This window comes from Myotis daubentonii, chromosome 5, assembly GCF_963259705.1.
Source record: "Myotis daubentonii chromosome 5, mMyoDau2.1, whole genome shotgun sequence".
Classification (NCBI taxonomy): domain Eukaryota; kingdom Metazoa; phylum Chordata; class Mammalia; order Chiroptera; family Vespertilionidae; genus Myotis; species Myotis daubentonii.
The window spans coordinates 81,937,282-81,958,502 of NC_081844.1; the positions used below are offsets into that span (position 1 = coordinate 81,937,282).

The window sequence follows — 21,221 nt, forward strand, 5'->3', positions numbered from 1 at the left end:
CCTACTCAGTTGTTAATAATGTCCTCTGTGCTTTATTGTTAAGCTCAAGATTAAGAGGGCCATCTAATCAGTTCTGGCTCACATTCTCCCTGGGGATCCTTGGGTGTGAGCAACTGTGCCCCAGTGGTTTTTAATAGCTAATGCAACAAATTAATAAACAGATAGGTTTTTTTAAGAAACTGAAGCAGATGATCCTGCTTAGTTCTCGTTCTTTTGGGGGCCATGATGTAACCAGTCTCCTCTGTTTTCTAAGAGCTCAGTACCACAGGTGGCACTGAAGGCTGCCGAATCATGAGGCTTACAGATCCTTTTTTCTCTCTCAGCTCAGACATATTTCCACATATTGCCAAATTACTGTAATGCAATAAACTTGGAGATTATAAACTTAGGCATTATAACCTAATGGTTAAGAGCAAAGACTAGCCAGATTTCCTGTGAATCCAGTAAATCATGGGCAAGTCACTTAACCTTTCTGTGACTTAGTTTCCACTGCTTTAAAATGGTAGTAATAACAATATTTGTCTTAGAATTGTGTGATTAGTTAATATACATCGAGCACTTAGGACAATTTCTGGCACATAGAAAGTTCTATTTAAGGGATTATTACTCATTTTGTTGGAACTTTTCTTAGGGAACATGCACATTAAAACTACTCTGATGATTAGAGAGCCAGGCACCTGCATTTGGTATAGGTAGAGATGGAAAGTTTCAAAGCATTGCTACTTCATTTTGAAATCCTTGGGACAGATTATCACCCCAGGGCCTATATGGTACAGTTTTAGGGTAACGAAAGTCATCCTGGTTTTATTTTTTGACCATTACTGAAACAAGGCATATGATAGAATTTTTCTGGTTCTTGTGCTATGTCAGTATTTCTCAACCTTTTCCGTGTCATAAAGTGTTATTTATTCAGTATATGGGATTGCAGAGGTGAGGCTGGCTGCCAGTGGCTGGAGTTTATGTCAGTTGATCCAGCTTCTGCCCAGATACCCAGAAGGCTGAGGGGATCGGTATTTCAGCATACTGTGATCTCTTAGTGTTCCACCAGTTGGGAGGTTCCACTCTCACTTATAAAATGGCTAAGGAATTCTACTCAAAATCCATATATTGACTTTTTAACCCAGTTTACCTTCCCCTTGAAGACACTCAAATGAGTCACAAAAAGGGAAACCAAGTAGTTTGGTTTTCCTTTGGATAAAGCATATAAGAATGTGATTTTTCAATCCTCGCACAAAAGCCATAAACTAACACATCCTACCTTTCCTGGGAGTAATTTTTCAGATCTTGGTGCACACGGGCCCAGTTTCTCTATTCTCTGAAATATCTTCTGGAACTGGACGCTGATCTTTTGACCTTGAAGAAAATCCTTTGAAGACTGGGCAGATAGGAATGTATTTCAGAAAGGCAATCCTTTTTATCATGTTCATCCCAAAGGGGAAATCATAGCTCTTGAGACTGGTAGACATCTCACTGTTGGCATGGGCCCCAGCTTTCCACTGTACCAGGCCTCTTTCCTCTGGGCTTCCTGGAAAAGTACAGTGGGGTCACATATCAAAGCCAGTCACCATCAGCTCCTGCCCTTCCCATCTAGTTCTGAAGCAGACTTCTGGAATTGAGTGTCTTGACTCTCAAATATCTTCCGGTTCTAAAAACGGTTGAATTCGTTTTTTTCACTGCTAACTTGGCCAGAGCTCTAGGGAACCCTAAAGAATATGGTTATAATTAGTGTTTATTGTGTACCTGTAATGTGCCAGGTTCTGTGCTAAGTGCCTTAATTTCATTATCTTATTTCTTCAAAATATATCTGAAGGAGGTGTAAAGGCACTATTGCACAAAATTTTATGATGAAGAAACTGGCAGAAAGGTTAAGTAGTTGTCATTCCTACATCTTGAATATGGGGCTAGTGTATGCTGGGCTGTTGGATACCATGAAGTGCCCAGACTCTGCTGTGGGGGCAGGTTGGTGTATATTGAAACACTATAATCGGTGTTAATATGATTTTATATTTAGAAAATAAACTCTTGTTTTTATAATACAACCTCAGAAAGTCAGGGTAAGTAAAATCTTCTGTAGTGGTGGCAGGGATTTTTTGCAAGAGGGGAATTTGCCCTACAAAGTGGGGAGTGATGCATGAGATCTCTGAGGTTTTCACAAGAGGGCTGGTTGATGAAGACTGGCACCGTGTAAGTCTATGGTGAGAGTGAGATTTCCATATGCTGGCAACCCAGCTTGAGGCCGCCATGAGTAATGCAAATGAAATGTGTCCTAGACTCAGAGGAGAGGGCACTAAGGGAGAGTGGAGGTCCTCAAGGAAGACTACTTGGAGGAGGTCCTGTTTGAGCTGGGCCTGGCTGCACAGAGAGCACAGGTAGGCAGAGTGGAAGGGGAAGAGATGGTGTGGCACAGGACTCTGCTGGCTAATGGCACCTCCTCCCCATCACTGCTAGGACACAACAGGGAGCCCAGAGATCCCTCACCTACCATTCATATCCCTCCCTGGCTGTAGTGCTCTCTGCTTTTCCAAGTCCCTTCTAACCTAGACACCAGGAAACCCTCCAGATCAGCAGTCGCCAGCCTTTCGGACCTCACGGACCACCGGTTGGCGACCACTGCTCCAGATGACACCAGCCCAGGCTTATTGATCTTACTGCTTTAAATTGCTTTAAACTCAGTTTTACTTCCTGTCTTGTACTAGGAGCTCCTCAAAACAGACACTTTTTTTTTTTTTTTTTTTTGGCACATCTCCTTTAGTGTCTAACCCAGAGCCAAACTGGTAAGTTCCTCTACCATTTGGACGAAATTGGCTTCCCCTCTAAGGTTGGGTTGTGGCTAGGTAAAGAAAGAGCAAATGCAAAGTGGTATATCAGCAGTGTTCTCATCCCACAAAAGAAAACTGATTCCATGGTAAGGTCTTGAGTTCTGAGCTAGCCAGACCTGGGTTGGAATCCAGGTTGTACTAACTTAGGCAAGTGATTTCACTAATCTGCACTTCAGATTCTTCATCAGTGTATATTGAAAGACTGTTGAAGATTATGTGGTGTAATATATATAATCTAGCAAGGATGGTTGCTGAGATGGCAGTTGGATTGAAGGATGGGATGTAAGACTGTTAACATCTGATTAGCTTAATCCAGCCACCCAAATCACAGAGAAGCTCGGTTTATAGCTGCCCACCTGATGCCCTCCAACTCCCCAGATTCCCTAGGCCTTGAGGCTGCAAATTTCCTGTTTCAGGTTCACAGGATGGGCTGCTCCAGTCTCCAGCCCAGCTTCCTCTACATGAGGAGAGGTGGCTACCATGATCACTTACCACCCATCCATCCATCCAATGGGTAGCTGTTGCCAAGAGCTCCCTCACCATCTGATGCTGTTTTAAAGTGCCAGGGAGCCCTGTCCCTTGCCTGCCCACACTCCAACCCACCAGCTGTGCATAGCCAGCCTCTGACTTGTATCTTCAGAGAGAGGGAAGCAAGTGGGGTCTGCTGCCATGTTTAAATTGGCAAATGGTGGGGGATAGAGGGCTATCCTGCTGTTCCCATCCCTCATCTCCCTGGACTGATGCAGTCTCCACCCTTTCTCCATGGAGCTGTCCCTGATCTTCCAGTTCCCCTGAAACCTTCCAGCAGAGGTCCTGTGGTGCAATGACTGATACACAGGCCACAGACTGCATCCGATGGACTTGGTTAAAATCCCAGATTTGCAAAGTTACAAATCTGCAAAAGTGACCTTCAGTGAATCACTTGATAGTCTGTCTCGCAGGATAGTTTCTGAGGATGAGATGCTTAGCTCCATGCCTGACCCTTAGAAGATGTTTGGTAAATGTTAGCAATGTTTGTTACTAGTTAGGACACCTGGTGACATTTATTTTTTATATATTTACTGGGCACATAAATTTGGTCTAGGAGGATTCTCGGGAACACTCACAAAGCATCCTCCACAATCCCTCCAAAAAGTCCTAATAATAGCAAAGAAAGTGAGGACTCTTCCTATTAGCCACTGTTGCAGGCTACTTGCATTGGAGTGGGTTTTGCCAAAAAACTAAAGCTGCATTTGTATCTGTCCTAATAAAGCGAAGGCGCCCCTCACCCCAGTGGCTATCACAAAATGGAGAGGAAAAGACAAAGGCCCTGGAGTGACTTCTACCCCCACCCTCCTCAGAACCTATGAGGCATGCCTGTACCTGGCTGGCCAGTTTCTCCCGCCAGCCAGTGGACACTCCATCAGCCCATCTGTTCCCTGCTTCTCCTACCTACATTGCATTGGACCCAGCCACAGCTCTGGTTCAGGGGCCATCTGTTGAAGTGCAGATGAGCCCAGCCTCATTCTGTTTCCCTCCCAAAGCTGACACATACCTGGCACTGTGTTGTCCAGTAGGAAAGCAAGGCACCCACCCACGAACATCTCCGTGGTCAGTAGCACAGTCAGAATCTGGTCCACTTCAGGAATACCTGTGGAATAGGCCGAGGGCCAGTAGGTGTCAGGACCGCCCTGGAGAACAGATTGCCCTCTACTTCTGCAGCCTGCTGACTTCCTTGAGCAGGTATGGAGCTGGATGGTGGGATGCTACAAACCCCGACTTGCAAGCCTGTCAGCACTTCTGCCTCTCCCACCCCTGGACTCATATCCCAGTTTTGCAAGTTAGTTCCTACTTGTCATGGGACAAATCATTTAAGCCTCACTTTCCTCATCTGATGTGGAAATGATAGTATCTATCTCATGAAGCTGCTGTGAAAATGAAATGAGCACAGGAAGTATCTTAGTAAAGGACACCTGCTAATTAGCTTCTCAGCTGCTGATTAACATCCAGAATTGCGCAGTTGTTGCTCCAGCGGCATGGAGCCTTTGAAAGTCAGGCCCACCACACCTACCCTACCCGCAGTGACATTCAGACAGGTGGGGGCACCTGTGTTGATGGCGCCGGGGTTGGACTCCAGGTAATTCGGCAGTGTAAGTCCAAAGAACATGGAAAATCCGAGCACGAAGAGGTTGCGGGAGGAGTTCATGTCCACGAACTGCAGGTTGGACAGCCCCACAGCGGTTATCATGCCTGAGTGCACAGGAGAACCGCTGGAGAGGCCTGGCGCGGGCTGGGTGGGCTCCACCATTCAGCGACCCGCGCTGTCACCAGGATCCGCGTGCAGCACTCACCGAAGAGGGTGCAGAACATGCCTCCCAGGATGGGGTCAGGGAGCGAAGCGAAGAGGGCTGTGAATTTGCCAATAGTGCCCAGGACCAGCATGATGCCCGCACCATACTGCACCACGCGCCTGCTGCCCACCTGCCAGGGAGCCAGAGGGTGGGGCTATATCCAAGAGGATAGGTGGGAAGGGGTGAGTTCTGGGGCCGGGTGGGATGAGGGGGGCGGAGCCTGTGATAAGAGGGAGGCTCAAATGGGCAGGGGCTTGAGGCAGCGCAATGGAGGGCGGGGAGAGGGGTGTGGGAGGGGGCCTCTTAAAGACGGGGTGGGGGTAGGCCAAAGTGTGGACCGGCTTGGGGCGAGGTCTGCGGCAAATGGAGTGGGGGTGGGGCTCTTGCTCTTCTGGTTCGGTGAGGCACCTTGGTAATCCCCAGGACGCCAATGTTGGGGCTGGACGAGGTGGACCCATTGCCGGTGCCCAACAGCCCTGCGATGATGCAGCAGATGCCTTCGGTGAAGATGCCCCTGTAAGAAACATGAGCTGGGAGGATTTGGTCCAGGCTCTGCCCATTACCCTGGCTCGGGTGCTGCCTTCTGCGAAAGCCGCACCTATCTATTATACTCTTCACTCCAGGGCAAAGGGAGGTCTGGGAGCCAGGAGCCCAGGTCTGAGCACTAATGCAGCAGTGCCTTGGCATTTACTCCCTTTGGCGATTCTGGGTTTCAATTTCCTCCTCTGTCAAACGGGGATAATAAGGGAGCTGCCTCACAGTCACTGGTGGATTGCACAAAAGAACACACACTGAGGGCTAGGCACATGGAAGGTTGTCCGATGACTAGTTTCCCTTGGACTTCATTACCTCCTCAACTGCTCACAACATTCAGGGTGAGAGATGAGAGCATCCATCCCCATTTCATAGGTAAGGAAAATGAGGTCTGGAGCGTATTAGTGACTTGCTCAAGTCCACATCTTTTGCGACTCAACTCTGTCCCCACATTTGCTTCCTGAGTGGCCTCAGGGGGAATCATATTGGGGAGGGCAGATGGGCATACCTGTTGATAGCATGTACTGGAGGGGGTGGTGCACCAGCCAGGCGGGCACAAGCATAATAATCTCCGATGGATTCAATGATACCCGCCAATGTGGCACTGAACATTCCTAGGACAGCAGCTGCAGTCACTGTGGGCAGGCCCCACTGACCTGGGTGGAGGGGAGACAAGAGGATGGATACAGTGCCCCTGTGTAGGTTAGGAGGTAGACTAGGCAGTTTGGGGGAGGGGGTGGCTAAAGGAATCTCAAGCTGGGGTGGGAGTTGTACAGTCGTGGGAGCTCATTTGGGACCACTCAGAATCACGAAGCTCTGGAGTGAGGCTTTGAGTTAAACAGCACTCTGGCCGGCCCACTGTACATGTGCAGCTAATGCTAATTTTATCATCAGCTGTACTGGGATCAGAGTTGGAGGCAGGGGGGCCCAGGTGGGGTTGCTCACAGGGGTAGGGGATTCGGATCCAGGGTGCAATAGCCATGATGTCCCCTCGGGCGTCCGTTCGTGCCTGGAAGCCGTAGGCTGTAGGGTCTGTGGGCAGCACATCTGTCAGGGTCAGGATGTAGCAGAGCAGCCACACGGTCATGATGGCCAGCACAATCTGAAGGGGGGAGTGGGGAGGGGCACACTGAGGGCCCTAGAGGTCTTGTTCCAAGCTAACCAGCCTTTACCTCAGCCCTACCCCTAGCCCCAGCTCTAGATCCCAACCCCAACACCTGCTCCAGTTCCTGGCTGGAATCTCGTCTCTGCTCTGGCTCTAGTTCCCCTGCTTTTCCGGCCCTTTCCCCCACCTTGGCCCTAGACACAAGTTCAGGCCCTGCCCTAGTCCCAGACCCAGCTGTCTGTCAGTTCCTCACAGGAAACATCTTGAAGATCTGGATGCGGAAGAGACTGAGGCCCTTGCCCCAGCGGTAGACTGGCAGCAGGAAGGTGAGGTTGCGCAGGTACTGGGAGAAGAGGACGATCAGGAGAATGGAGCTGAGGGCAGAGGCACAAAGAAGAGATGGCTGGTAGGTCAGGCTGGGGGCAAAAGGTAGGACTGAGGAGGAAGGAAATGTAAGGGTGAGGGGCTGGGGCTGGGCAAGGATCAGTCCTGGTGCCGCTCACCAAGCTGAGATTCCCCAGTGGGAGCCTGCTCGGTCACCAGCAGCTTGGAAAACAGAGAGGCCAATAAGGGAGACAGTGGGGGTGACCGTGAGAGGCCCAATGTAGCTGAGCAGGGCCCCAGGCAGTCCCATCAGCCCAATCACCACTTCCACTATGCTGGATACCATGATTGCACCCTGGACCTGCAAGAGTGAAGGTCAGTTGTAAGTCACTATATAAAAGCCATGACCTCTACATTAAAAAATAAAAAATAAAAAAATAAAAGCCTCTGGACTAACCTACCTTGCATCTCCCAATTCACTGGTGGCCCTTACTCCCATCTAGCCCCTTCCTTAGTCCCCTCCTCAGTCCTGTCTTTTGCCCTTCTACTCCACGTGGGAACCCACCTCTCTCATCCGTGGGTGCCAGATATGAGAAGTGTTCAGGGGCAGACTCCAGTTGCCATAGATCTCCTCTGGGGGCAGAGACAAAGATACACACACATATAAACAGGGAATGGAGACACAGGGAGAGAAGATGCTGCTGCCATAAATGCATCCTGGTGTCTGGACCTCCAGGCTTCTGGTCCCCTTCCCCTCCAGCACACCCCAGAAGTGTGCTCACCTTCTGGGGGACATTTCCATCTCTCCAGGGCCAGGATGGCTTTAGCTGGGATCAGAAATGCAAAGGCACTAGCCTGGAACAGCGGCAGCCTGGAAGGGGAGGCACAGAGCAAGGTGGGGTGTGGTGGGGGACAGGGACACACAGACAGGGGAGATGGGGACAGAGGGGCACAGAGAGGGAGAGGCAGAAAGGATCACACAAAGGGACAGAGACATAGGGACAGGGCAGGGGCAGAGCAGAGGGAGGTCCTTGAGGCCCCAGGCAGGACTCTATAACATTTTGGGGGCCCAAGAAAGAAAACAAATGGAGCCCCTGCCCACCCCTGCCCCTTTCCTTCTCAGCATGTTTCCTGCACTGTGAGGGGCCAATGCACAGAAGTGGACAGCTTGTTTCTTGCACCCACGCTGCACTGACAACCTTCCTCCCTCCTCCTACCACACCGCCACGCTTTGGCCACCTGGGGTTGTGCACAAGGGGGTAGGGGCCCCCAGGAAGGTAGACTATTGAAGAGGCCAGGAGGCAGGGAAGCAGGTGGTCCCTGAGTAGGACTTAATGAGTAGGGCTTAATCAGCTAGCTGAGTGGGCTCCAAGCCCAATCCTTGCCCAGCTAAGGCACATTCCCTTATATCCACAGACTCCTAGTCTTTGAGGGGTGCCAGGCGCCAGGATAGGACTCCAGCTGCCTGGCTCTAAGGCTGGCCTGGGAGAAGAAGCAGCAGGTTGGGGCAGAGAGCAGCTTTTTTTTTGTCCCATGAGTCCTCTGAGAGAGACCACCTGCTCCAGCTGCTGCTGCTACATTGTGTGTGTGTCTGTGTGGGGGTGGGGGTGGGGCAGCTCACCGGATGCCCAGCGTGGTCTGGATGAGGGTGGTGATGCCCACGCAGGTGAAGATGGTGCCAATGAGCTGGCTGACCATGTGCTGGTCACGGCCCACACACAGCGCCTCAGCCAGGAGGAAGGGCACAGCAATGGTGCCACTGAAGCATGTCAGGTAATGCTGGGGGGTGGGGGAGGGCATGAGACCCACAGAACTCACATGGAGACAGGGCCCCCTAGTAGTTCTCATGCCTGCCTCAGTGGCCTGAAGCCAGGCCACCCCAGGCAACATACCCACCCAGGATTGACATTCTCACAGGGAATTCCCGGAGGGCTACTGCTCACCTGGCTGGGGATTACTTATCTGTCCCCAAATTATTCCTGCGTCTTCTGTGGAGTGGGCCCTCCTCCCTGTCACCGATACTTGCTCCCAGGGGATTAATCCTCTCTTGGACCCCATAATCCTCTTCCCCACCCCTGCTTGTTACAGTCACTGTTGCTGACCTTAGGTTTCTCTTCCTGTTACCAAAGACAAGCCTGGTGGCGGGAGGGGCTGGGGAGTGTGCAACGGGCGGCTGTTGCGGGGAAGCCCACCTGGAAGCCCAGCAGGATGCACAGATACCAGGGCGGCACGTCTTCGATCTTGTACAGCATGTCGGACTTGGGCTCTGTGGGCAGGGGCACCGGGGGGTCCTTCGTGGAGGGCCCTGCTAAGCCCAGGTCCTCATGCTGGGGGCAGCAGAGAACAGTAACTCAGGATGGAGAGGTGGACACTGGAAAGTCGATTCTGCCCCAGAATCGATCAGGTACCTGAGGGGCCTGTCAGCTCCTCAGAATGGGGTCTGAGCCTGGGTTCCTCACTTCCCTCACGGTTCATACACCCAGCTGTCCCTTGGCCTGACTCTCCCTGGCTCCCACCTCACATTGCTTTGTGCAGGAGGAGTCCACTGTGCTGGCTCCTGGAGCCCTCAGGACTCAGGCATTCCAGCCAAGGGAATGGGCCCCTAAGTCAGACGGCCTGGGGGGACGCAGGAAAGGGGACCAAGAAGGCTGGAGACTGTGGAGGTCCTTGGGGTGGCACTGTGGGGGCGGGGGGGGGGGGTAGGTTGTGTCCCTACTGGCACTCAAGCTGGAGTCAGCGACTCCCTAAGTTGAAGTCTCCTTCACTCCCCCTGCCACCCCCACCCCATCCCCCAATAGCCAGGCTCAGCCTAGGACAGTCACTCTTGATCAAGTTTATAAGAACCTTTGTCTCTGCCCTCCCAGGGAGAAGCCTGTATGCAGCTCCTCCAGCCCCCACCCCATCCTGCCCCTACCCAGCTCCCACTCATCCCCCAGCACCTGTGTCTGGCCCTCGGGGTCCTCCTGGGCCCTCATCTCTGGGACACAGGTGTGAGCAGTTCCTGAAGAGAAGAGGAGATGGCTATAGAAAGGCCAAGGAGGACTTTACTCCACATATCAGACATTGTTCGAAGTAAATCTGTAACCAGATCCCCAACTCCTATCGAGATTGCGAAAGCAGGTCCCGGGTGGAGGTAATGTATTAACTCTGGCCATCGTAGAATGGTAAAGGCCGCCCAAGCTCTGCCACATTCACCCGCTGCCCGCACCTGAGCCTGAACACGGGACCTTGTCTTATTTTCCAAGAAAGGGCCAGAGTGGGCAGTGAGGCATAGACAGTCTTGGAAGTTTAACAATCTCTGTTTGAGTGACAGGAAAAGGAGTACAAATGGGCACTTGTTATGTCACCATCTGAATATTAATAACAAGTTAATCATTATCATCATCATAACCACTCTCATTGAGGAATGGCTGTGTGCCAGGCAAAATCTCTGTATTGTTGTGTTTAACCCCAGGTGCTGGGCAGCATTAACCTCCTTTACAGCTGATTAGGAGATATGATCTGACAAGGTAGCAAGATTTTAGAAAACCATTCCTCTAACTCAGGTGGGCCTGAATCCCCGCATTTATGCTGTGAATTATACATTAAATGTAATAAGGCACCACCCTCCCCACCACTGCCACTCACCTCATGGTCCCTGCGGCACACAACAGATGAACCTCTGGAGAAGCTACCAAGGCTGGCCTGGCCTTGCTGTCCCCTTCCCCTCCCAGCCAGGACCCAATCCAGAACGAAAATGCAGGGCCCCTGTCCCAAAAGTATTATGAATTTTCAAGACAGTAACAGCAGAACATTAAACACCGTCTGGAGCCTTTCCAAGCGCCAGTCCCTGTGTGACTGCATGTCACACAGCCCCCGAAGCCAGCCCGAGGCCCAGCCTGTCTTTGCCTCCTGGAAGGTCCAGCCCAGTCTGGCCATGGGGCCTGGAGCTGGGGCCTGGGGCTGGGAGGGTCCAGGGGCTGAGGTTCTGCCCCCCACACGGCTGCCCAGGCCCAGCCCCCCAAAGCCCACCTACTTCTGGGTTGTTGTGCCCATGGCCAGACCCGGCCCCGAGCGCCCACAGGCAGCACCGCTCTCCAGCTGGGAAGGAGCTTCATGCCACAGCCCTGAATCCGTCTGCCTGTCCAGCCTCCAGCCTGTTCCTCTGTCTGCCTGTTCTCTCCTCTCCCTTCTTGGCTTTCTGCTCCCAGGTTCCCAAAGTCGTCTGACCAGTTTGAAGCTTCAGAGCTGCTCCTCAGCACTTTCCTTCCCACCCCCTCCTCCCCAGTGCTCCCCAGGGGGCCCTACCTCCTCCAGTCCCCTAGACACTCAGTTCAACACAGAGACAAAGCCTGGGGTTGCACAGGGTCTCAGATATAATCACACAAAGACTCACAACACCCAGATTCAGATGCAGACTCTACATAAAGCCTGGGTGATGTCACAGGCTCCCAACTCCACACCCGATACAGTTCAGCAGTTCCTTGTGCCCTGGGTCCTTTCCTGGTGCCTACAGGTTTCTTTTGGCAGGAGCACCATACAGGGGGGTGGCTCAGGCAGATCAGGGACAGGTGATAGAATATAGGGGGGCTGGGCTGCAGTGTAGCTTAGGAAAGCTGGAGAGGTCAGGGCATGCTTAGGGTACCCCTATTCCTCCAGCAATGACCTTTCCCCACCCCCCAAATCTGAATCGCCTCCAAGTCCTACCACTTTTCAGCCTGGGGCTTGTCCTGAGCCTCTTTTGTTGTCTAAGCCTTGGTGTCTACATCTGTCATCTGGGGATTAGAGTCTGTTCTGTCCACCTCCCAGGTCTTTGAAGGCTCAGAGAGACACTCACAAAGGAAACTGACCCAGGTAGGCCCCAGGTGGGGCCCTTTTCTCCTTCTGCTAAAGGGAAAAGCCCCAGGACAGAAGAACTTCTGGGGAGAGCAGGACTTAGAGCCAAGATGCTGAAACCAGCCCATTCCAGGAACCCTGCCCCACCCTGTCCAAGGCAGGCACCTAGGACCCAACCATGCCAGCTGGGGTCAGAGACAGGCACTAGAAAGTGAGCAGCTGCTGGGTGTAGACCCAGTGAGACTGCTGTTCTGGGAGGGGCACCAACAGCTGATAGCACCCAGTGACTGCAGGAGGCGTGTCCACAAAGTGGCCCGCTTATGGAGTTTCCCATGGTTTTTCTTCTTTCTCATGATGGATCTGGGGTTTCCCATTCACATAACTGGATCTGTATGTCTTTGACTGCTCACTGACATTTCTAACCAGGACAGATCTCACTCACTTCTGGGAAATTTGCAGGGATGTGTATTTGGCCCTCTCCAGGAGCAACATCAGCAGAAACACCAATATCTGTCCTCCCAGCCCCCCAAGCACATTTTGCAGAGAGAAGGAATTGAGGTCACTGAGTTTTATTTGAGTCCAGAGGGGAAGGCCTTGGCCCCTCGCCCAGGCCCCAGTGCCCCAAAGCTGGAGGAGGAGAGAGTGGCAGCCTACGTGAGCAAGTTCTCCTTGTCCTCAGCAGCCTTGCAGAAAGGAGGGGGACAGATCCAGAAGAAGCTCCCTCTGTCTTCAGGGGCTGACCACAAAGGGGAAGCAGGAGCTGGACTAGAGCTCTGCCCTTGTGACTGGTGCCTCCTCTGAGCAGGCTCCACGGGGGCCTCCACACAGCAATGCCTCCAGAGCCCCTTGGCCTTGCTGATGGGCTTCATAGATCTGGTCTTCTCCAAACTCCCCCAGGTAGTGCAAACATGTCGTGGAGAGCCTAGGGGAGTCCAACCGGAGCTTCAAACTCTGCCGGCCCACGGGGGGCAGACTAAGGTTCCAAGGATTCCATCTCACCCCCACCCTCCCGTCCTACCTGGTAGGCCAGGGGCCCCCCGTGATCATCACGCTGACGCTTGGCTCTGGCCCATGGCTAAGTCCTGGGCCCATGAGATGTTTCACCTGGTTCACTTCTCGGACCCCGTAGCTGGAGGCAGTGAGGACACAGCATTAGTGAGAGCCTGGCCAGTGGGGACCTGTCTCCACATGAAACTGGGCACACTGGGCCTTTGCTGAGTTCAGTGCCCAGATTCTGATCCTCCCGGATGGAAAATAGAGGACCAGAGAGGGGAAGCTCCTGGACCATGAACTTGTCCCTTGGCCACCTACCCTTCTACTTGCTCCTAGCTCTAGAGCTCAGACTTCGTCCCAACCAGCCCCCTACCTTGAACCACAGCCCTGGTGGAGAATGTGTGTGGTATGAGTGGGAGAGTGGGGACCTCCACCCACCAAGCCCTGCCCCGGGAGGAGGAAGGTAGGGACCGGATTTTCAACTCACTCCTGCCAGGTCTGGGAGCAGCTCTGTTCCAGGACGTCTGTATATACCGACTCACTCAGCTCCTGACGCCCCCCAGGGGTGTGAAGCTTGGCCTCTGCCTTTGCCAGATGTTGCCACATCTGGAACAAGGAGGGGTTGAGAGTCAGGGCTTAGGGACTGCTCAGTGTGGGGGAGGGGAGGATAGAAACCTGGGCCTTCCGGGGAGAGTGAGGTGGCCAAAGGAGGTTTTTGAGCAGGAAGCACCTGTGAGGCAGGCCTCAGGCTCTTCCCCCGGGTCCCAGATGCTGGGGCCTGGCCAGCTGAGGCAGGATCACTTTCCTGGGACCGAGGGGGTGGGTGGGAAATGCTGAGGTGGAACGTTAGGCTTAGGCACAGGGGTCTCTCCCCCAGGGCACACCTGCCCATCAACAAATGCATTTTAAACCACAAACACAAGGAAAGAAAACCAAACCAAACCAAACCATAGTCCACTCTTCAATGACATGAGTACTCAGAGGTACTCAGGCGCATTTGACAAGTTTGTGTGTGAACTCAGACACACACATACTCATATATTCATACACTCAGCACATGCACACATACACCAGTGCTCCGCCGTCATATTTTAGGAAGGAGTCCAGGCCTGAGGATGGGCCTGGAAAGGGAGGAGTCTGAGACGACAAACTGGTGACTCCCTGGAGTCTCAAGATACTATGGGGTGTCCCAGATCGTCCGCTCTCTGTTGGGCAGACAGATGAGTAAACTGAGGCCTGGAGGTGAAGATGGCAATATCATGGAAGGCTGAGTCTAGCTGGATGCCTGGGGGTAGGGGTTTGGAGATGGATCAAAGGCCAGTGGTGGAATCTGAGGTAGATGGAGGGTTCTGATTTGAGGAGGACTGGGCAGGGGAACTGCTGGGGGAAGGGACTCACCTGGTATGCCACCGCCCTGCAGGCATCGCAGCGAAGGTGAGCAGGCATATGAGCTGAATACTTCTCCTCATGGTCCAGCTGTGGGGCAGTGGCTGTGAGCGAAGCCCTATTCCCAAGGCCCCCGGGGATAGCCCAAGCCCCCAGTAGCAGCAGGAGCAGTGGCAGTGACAGCCTCATGGTTTCTGGAGCCGGCTCAGTGAGCATGGGCTGTGGTTGGGATGTAAATGTACTTGTGTGTGCAGTGGGGACCTCCCCAGAACGCCTGACCCAGACCAATGGGGAACTGACACCTCACCCCTCCCATTTTCTCCCTTCCCCCAGGAGACACCACATGTGCATCTCCTCTGGAGGGACCCCAGCTCCCGCCAACTTAGCTCCATTTCACAGGCAGAGAACAATGAGGCAAGGAGAGTGGCTGGGCCTGGGCAAGGACACATGGGGGCTGATATCTCCCAAGCCTGGAATCTGGCCGCAGGGCAGGTACTGTGCTGAATACCTTGGGGGAGGAAGTGGTTGGTTACTGTCCTCTTTAGTCTACCCCCAAGGACACAAAGGCTCAGAGAGAAGTGACAGATCCAAGGCCACATACCTAGAGGGGCCATGCTGAAATTGGAACCCAGGCCTGATTGACCCCAAAGCCCACTGGCCACTCAGCCACCAGGAGGAATGATGCCAGCCTAAGGGCCCCTTCCTGGGAAGCAAATTCACTGAGGTAGGGACACCACTGTGTATGAAAGACACTCATGGTCTTCTTCCCTGAGCCCTATGGTTCACTAGACCCAGGCTGTACCTGGGCATGAAAGGGCATTGTGGGGGTGTTAAAGGGCCACAGCAGGAAATCAGACACCTTACACCAGTTGTTCTAGCCATCATAGTTCATTGGGTCAGTGATTTATTGCTCACCAGGATGAGGTGACGAGCCCAGGGCCCTCCATGTTATTGGAAACAGCATCTCCAACTATAAAAAGATGTCCAGGTTTTTCTGGCTCATAGTTCTCCCAGTCAGCTTCTAGTTCAAGGCAGGTGGGTAGAGACTCCAAAGGACCAGGCCCCCCAGGGGCATGGAACTTAAGGCATCCATTTCCATCCCTAACACTGCTTCTAATGGCCACTCTTCGTCCCCAAACTCATCACATCACATACTTGTCCAGCAAGGCCCAGGCACTTCAAGCTTAGAATTTCACACAGAACCCATACAAAGCACCTCCCACTCACTCCATGCCTCTTCCTCTGCCTTCCTCAGAGGCCCTTGGAATCTTAGGGCAATGGGAACACGTGCTCTGGTCCTGTCCCTTACTGTGCTGTGACCAGCCTGCATAGCCAGCAGCTCTCTGGGCATGGCTGCCACATCTGCTACTGGGGGAGTAAAACCAGCTGAGGGGTCCAAGTTTCTCTGGCCTGCCCCATACAGGGGCACCCTTTCTACTGCCAGCCCTAACCAACCCTCTACCCCACCCAGAGGGGTCCAGAGGCTCCTCTGGGACAATAGCTCAACCATTGTCCTTCCTGATGACTCGCTCCATCTGCTCCCTACCCAGGATGGGAATGACTGAAGCCCCCATTCCTGGCCCCAGGAAGAGCCAGCTTAGCTCTGAGGGCTTAGAGAAGCCAAGTCAGAGGCTAGGGTTGAGAGGAGAATAAAGGGCGGAGCTCCCAGCTAGGGACTACAGTCACTTCCCCACCTCCCTCCACTACCCCCATATCCCAGGCTGACCCTCCACAGCCCCTCCTATATTACTTCCCTGCTCCACCTTCACTTGCTTGTCCCCACAGCTCCCTTTCTCAGATACAGCCTGGCCTGGCTGCACTAGCTACAGCCTCCCGGGCCAAGGCTTAGATCCTCTTCCAAAGAATAGCAGACTTGACAGCCAGAGTCCTCCCTCCAGCCCGCTGGTGCCCACTAGCCTGCTCCACCTCACCTGGGCCCACCTTTCAGGGAGGGGCAGACAGCTACTACTTCTGGGGGCAGCCCGGTCCCCTGCTGCTCCTAGGGAACCCCAACAACCCTTCAGGTCAGTTCTTGGGGACAAATCCTGAGACGCCTCACTTTTACACACACATACACACACAAACACACCACACTCATGGGAATGCTTGGGGAAGGGGTACACAATGCTGTAGAAGGCAGGCAGTCACTTCCTGAGATCCAGTTCCATCAGACCCCCAGGGTCCCAGATACATTCTCTGAAGATAACTTCCGGTCTCAGGACTCGATGAGATGGGTAAAAAAGGTGACAGAAGAAAAGAAGGGCAGGGGACTGGATGCCTGAACCTTAAAAGCCATCGGCAGGCCCCAACACCATGGGGACCAGGCCCTGGGGCCTCACACAGGGAACAAGGAGCTCTTGCCAGGCTGGGCGGGACCCACGCCGGTGGGAGGAGCGCAGAGGAGCAGAGGAGGTGCGGGGCTGGGGGTCCCACTCACTGGCAGGTAGTACATCCTCTCCAGGGGCCCCGCCTCGGAAGCCCAGGGTAGCTGGGTGCCGCTGTAGGCTGGCGGGCCTGGGGATGGTGGCAGTGAGAGGCCGGGGATAGGCCCATAAGCGGGCGGGTAAAGGCCGGGACTCAGGGCCAGCGGGGTGTAGATGCGGCGGGGTGGCCCCGGGGGCGAGGGCGGCAAAAACACCTCCACGTACTGCCCGCTCTCGGGGTCAAAGAGCAGCCGTAGCCGAGGCTGCCGCGGCGCCTCCACAAAGTAGTAGCGGCCGCTCTCGGGGTCCACCAGGACCTTCCCCGTGTTCGCGGCCCCGGGTGGCCTGCGTGCCCCTTGGGAGGGGCCTTCCAGGGACCGGTCCATAGGAGGCGCCGATGCTGCGCGGGGCTGGGGCGGGGCCATTCTGCCCGCCAATGCCTGGGGCTCCCGCGGGTGGGGCTCCCGGACGGCAGTGGCAGGCTCGGGGACAGAAGGGGGAGGCTCCAATGTGGGTGCTCTCCCAGGGCTCGAGCTAGGGTGCGCCTGAGGGGAGCTGGGGCGGGATGGGCCGGCTTGGGGGGGCCCTGCTGGCCCTACGGACGACCGCTGGGGTAAGGAGACAGCTCCACCTAACGGGCTGATCGGACCCTCGCCGTCGGAGACGAGGCGCTGGGCCTCCATAACTCGGTTCTCTCCTGCAGGACCGCGCACCGGGACTCCCCGGGTTTCCGTCAGTCCGTGGCCCAAGGCCAAGGCACCAGGCAGGCGGATCTCAGTGCGCGCGAAGGGTTTTGCCGTGCTGTTCTCTGCCCTCCGCCGCAGGACCCCGTTGGGCTGCGAAGCGTCCCGGGGGTTTGTGTTGGGGGGTGGCTCTGGAGGCTCGTAGGGGTGCGACACGACAGGCAGAAAGTCCTTGAGATAAACGGAGGTGTAGTGAGCGGGGGCGGGGGTCCCCAGCGCCTGGAGCTCCTGCGTCTTGGATGCACCACCCTTCTCGGGGCGGGGATCCGCAGGAGGCGCAAGCAGCCCTGAGCCGGGGGTTTCCGCCGGGAAGCTCGGCGCGTACGTGGTCTTCACCATCTTGCGCATGTCACGGGGCCGCGGAATAGCCACGCGCGGGCGTCCGGAGGCCGCTGGTCCAGGGCCCAAGGCTTCCGGGGGCGCATCCGAATCCATGGTGCCCATGAGGCGACTGAGGGCCAGCGCGGGTGCAGCCACCTCTGGCAACGGTTGACTGTCTCGGAAGGCAAGATCCGGCACGTCCGGTGCGGAGGGACTCTGCGCCTCGGTTAGCTCTGGAGTCCTGGGTGCGGGCGGTGTAGGCGGCGCCGGCTCCCCCTGGACTGCGCCATTCAGAGCTTCCTGCGGAGAGGCTATCGAGGAGCCCTGCATTTGGGGACCCCACCTCTCTTGGGGCGATGGACCCCACGGCCCAGTAGGACGATCTGGAGCCTCCCATGAGGACACGGCCGGCAGGGACGGGCTGCTATTCCCCTCGATGGTAGCTCCGATTGTGGGGTGCTGAACCTCCCACGGCGAAGGAGCTTCAGGGGATGGGCTTCTTGCCTTGGCAGCACCCGGGTTCCACTGGGAAAGGGTCGCAGGGGAAGGGCTCCTCCTGCTGACGGTTTCCTCGACGGTGGGATCCTGATTTTCCCACGCGGAGGATTCCTTCGGGGAGGAGGGACTACTCACCCTCGGAGCAGCCGGACTCCGCGGGGACAGGTTCCGGGGGGGTGGGCCGAGAGAAGTCTGCAGGGTTCCATTGGGAGCCGGCCTCGGCGGGGATGGGCTCCTTGGCCTCACAGCCTGACTCGGGACCTCCCAAGGGTCCCTGGACTCGAAAGGCCTCAGAACGGTTCGCTCCGGAGCGTCTCCTGGGAACCTCGCTTTGAGTTCCTGGTTGTGCGCTTCTTGGGTCTTCTCCCCGGATTGCAGGAAGATGCTTGAACTAACCGGACCCAGTGGCTCAGTCCCGGGCGCGGGCTTGTCGCGACGAATCGCGCGTTCGCGGAGGCTGGGCCAGGGCCGGGGGGCCCGGGCAGGGGCTGAACTATAGTGCACGCGGGGTGGGCGAGACCTGCCGTCCTCCTGGGCCCCTCGGGGGCTGCGGACCGGTGTCCGCGTCTCTGGCTCCGGCCGCTCCGCGGGCCTGAAGGTGGCGCCGCTGGGGGCAGGGGCCGCGGGGCTCAGTTTCCTGGCCAGAGCCGTCTGCACGAGACCCGCGGCGGCCTGCAGGCGGCCCAGCGACTCGTCCAGGGAGCCGGTGCGCAGGAGCGGGCGCGGGCGCGGTGCGCCTGCCTCCCCCTCCCGCGGAGGACTCCGGGGCCGGGGGCGCAGCTCGATCTGACGCTTGGGCACCGTCCGGGACCTGGCGGGCAGGGCACGCTCCTCCAGCGCCACCTCCACGCATTCGAACTGCGCTGGGGTGGCAGGACTCGGCCCGCGGGGCCGCAGCTCCAGGTAGGTGGCCCAGCGGGAGCCACCGTCGGGGGGCTGGGGCTGGGGCTGCGGTGCGGCGGGGGAGGGGGACGCGGGCGGAGAGAGGCTGTGGAAAGCCCGCGCCGTGAGCTGCTGCACCTCTCTGTCCGCCGAGTCAGAGGGGCTGAACAGGGCCCCGGCGCCGAAGATGACTTCCATCTCCCCCGACGGCAGCATGCGCAGCTGGGGCTGGGGCTGGGGCTGGGGCTGGGGCGGCCGCGGGCCTGCGCCCGGGCCTCGCGGGAAACCCGAGCCGGGCTGGAGCTGCTGGCGGCTATTCTGGGCGCTGATGGACAGGCGAAGCTGCGCCCCCGCCCCCAGCGCAGGGGCCACCCGGGGCCAATTTGCCCGGCCCTCCGCGTCCGGCCCAACGTCCGGGGGCTCTGGGGAACCGGGAGCCGTGTGGTAGGAGCCTGACGAACCGGAGGAGTCCTGGCGCCGCGCGGGGGCCGAGGGTAGTTGACCTGCGAGCCCGGGCAGGGCTGGCGGGGCGAGCGCGATCAGCATGGTGGGGCCGGACGCCGAGCTCTACCTCCCTCGCATTCGCCTGCGCCGGTGCCGCGGACGCCCACGCTGTCCCCGCCCCGCCCGCGGAGGCCGGGGGTCACCGCGCCTTAAAGCGGCCGCGTCCGCTCCCGGCCAGCGGCGTCGCCAGCAGGAGAGACCTGGGCCCTGGCCCTGGGCCTTGCTCTCCCTCGGGGGGCGCTCCAGGTTTTGGCTGACGGGTGTCCAAAGTGGAGCCGGGTGCTAGGCCCAGCTCCACGCGTCACAGGTGAGGACACAGGCCGAGCGGGGACCTGCCGTAGGGGAAGCACTACCGATGGCCTGCGGATCGGTGTGAGCACCAGGGCACCACACCTTCGGGTCAGGCGACTCAGGTGTTGCCAGCAACTTCATTTTCCCCTCAGAGCCTTCCCATCACGGAATGGCAGCCCTCCTCCCTGCTCTTGACATCCCATCCCAGCTGGAGCTCCGAAGAGTGCAGCCGCTTTCCCTGACCTGGCACTCCACAGCCTTTAATAGAGGGGCATCGCTTGGAGGGCTCCCCCACTGCCAAAGCTGTGCTGGGGCCTCAGGAAGGTGCTGTCCCTGGCTGGATCCATTGCCGTTAGTGGCAACGTACTGGAAGAAACTGGAGTGGACAGCTCTTTTACAGGCTGCCTTGGCAACCAAGCTCTGGATGCGGATGTGGGCTCTCTCAGGAACCTTTTGGGTAGCTGTGGTCCCCTCTCAGAAGTCCCTGAGGCAGGACTAGCCCTGTGTTCCTCCAAGTACTCATTTCAGCCCCCACCACCTCGGTATTGCCCTGAGGACAGGCACTGGTGGGGAAGCAGCCACCACCTGTCATTGGGGGACAGTGACAATGGGCACCATTTGTCCTATTCTGACTGCAAGGTACTGCTATGGTTCAGGTCCCCAGTTGGTCTTGGAGCAAGAGCACTGGCCCCTCCTGACTTGACGAATCTGACTCAGCCTCTCTTGAGTAGGTCTCCTGCCTGGGTGTGTGTCCATGATCACCTGGCCATTAGTGATGGCTTCTGAGAGAAGGAAGCCTGTCCATCACATCCGGCCCCAATATGCAGCTTCAGCAAGTCACAGCCCTGCACAGACTGTTTCCCCACCTTAAAAATAGACATGGCAGCCCTGGCTGGGTGGCTCAGTTAGTTGGAGCATTGTTCCATACACCAAAAGGTTACAGGTTTGATTCCCAGTCAGGGCACATACCTAGGTTGGGGTTCGATCCCTTTGGTCCGGATATGGGAGGCAATTGATCAGTTTCTCTCTCACATTGATGTTTCTCTCTACCTCCTTTCCTTTCTATCTCCCTTCCTCTCTACCTCCCTTCCTCTCTCTCTACAAAAAAATCAATGAAAAAAACATATCTTCAGGTGAGGATTAAAACAATAAAAGGGTTCAAGCTTTATTTTTTAAAAAATGGCATTATCCTTTTCCCTTCCATTTGTGAAGACTGATGAGCTTCTGTTTGGGGGAAGTGTATAAGAAGGTGC

General features: G+C 56.0%; 3 protein-coding genes across 6 annotated transcripts; all 3 read right to left on the reverse strand.

Moving 5' to 3' along the window:
• Positions 1-1,107: 1,107 nt before the first annotated feature.
• Positions 1,108-11,304, reverse strand: SLC23A1 (solute carrier family 23 member 1). 4 transcript variants are annotated; one of them, XM_059698546.1, is made up of 15 exons: positions 11,128-11,301; positions 10,052-10,113; positions 9,305-9,439; positions 8,734-8,891; positions 7,895-7,983; positions 7,678-7,745; positions 7,292-7,473; positions 7,042-7,162; positions 6,629-6,785; positions 6,192-6,339; positions 5,558-5,663; positions 5,150-5,279; positions 4,905-5,048; positions 4,354-4,449; positions 1,108-1,525 (listed from the first exon to the last, which is right to left on the reverse strand). In XM_059698546.1, exons 1-15 carry the CDS (start codon positions 11,207-11,209, stop codon positions 1,278-1,280), a joined length of 1,926 nt encoding a protein of 641 aa, XP_059554529.1. In that variant the 5' UTR covers positions 11,210-11,301; the 3' UTR covers positions 1,108-1,277. The 4 variants fall into 4 exon arrangements, with proteins under 4 accessions (XP_059554529.1, XP_059554530.1, XP_059554531.1 ...); XM_059698547.1 differs by lacking the exons at positions 10,052-10,113; positions 11,128-11,301 and adding an exon at positions 9,521-9,630; XM_059698548.1 differs by lacking the exons at positions 7,042-7,162; positions 7,292-7,473 and having other exon boundaries at positions 11,128-11,304.
• Positions 11,305-12,488: 1,184 nt separating this feature from the next.
• Positions 12,489-14,634, reverse strand: MZB1 (marginal zone B and B1 cell specific protein). The gene is made up of 4 exons (XM_059698557.1): positions 14,319-14,634; positions 13,408-13,526; positions 12,946-13,056; positions 12,489-12,849 (listed from the first exon to the last, which is right to left on the reverse strand). Exons 1-4 carry the CDS (start codon positions 14,520-14,522, stop codon positions 12,693-12,695), a joined length of 591 nt encoding a protein of 196 aa, XP_059554540.1. The 5' UTR covers positions 14,523-14,634; the 3' UTR covers positions 12,489-12,692.
• Positions 14,635-15,170: 536 nt separating this feature from the next.
• PROB1 (proline rich basic protein 1) lies at positions 15,171-19,872 on the reverse strand. The gene has a single exon (XM_059698551.1). It carries the CDS (start codon positions 19,717-19,719, stop codon positions 16,642-16,644), a length of 3,078 nt encoding a protein of 1,025 aa, XP_059554534.1. The 5' UTR covers positions 19,720-19,872; the 3' UTR covers positions 15,171-16,641.
• Between the last annotated feature and the right edge of the window lie 1,349 nt (positions 19,873-21,221).

Bases quoted from the DNA above. Each gene is read 5' to 3' on its own strand.
- PROB1 (XM_059698551.1), bottom strand. From the start codon at position 19,719: ATGCTGATCGCGCTCGCCCCGCCAGCCCTGCCCGGGCTCGCAGGTCAA.
- MZB1 (XM_059698557.1), bottom strand. From the start codon at position 14,522: ATGCTCACTGAGCCGGCTCCAGAAACCATGAGGCTGTCACTGCCACTG. The intron at 13,527-14,318 runs GTGAGTCCCTTC...TCCTTGTTCCAG, and splicing joins GCAGGGCGGTGGCATACCAG to ATGTGGCAACATCTGGCAAA. The intron at 13,057-13,407 runs GTGAGTTGAAAA...CACTGCCTCCAG, and splicing joins TGCTCCCAGACCTGGCAGGA to CTACGGGGTCCGAGAAGTGA.
- SLC23A1 (XM_059698546.1), bottom strand. From the start codon at position 11,209: ATGAAGCTCCTTCCCAGCTGGAGAGCGGTGCTGCCTGTGGGCGCTCGG. The intron at 7,163-7,291 runs GTGAGCGGCACC...CTCTGCCCTCAG, and splicing joins CACTGGGGAATCTCAGCTTG to CTCCATTCTCCTGATCGTCC. The intron at 5,664-6,191 runs GTATGCCCATCT...TGTTTCTTACAG, and splicing joins CCAGTACATGCTATCAACAG to GGGCATCTTCACCGAAGGCA.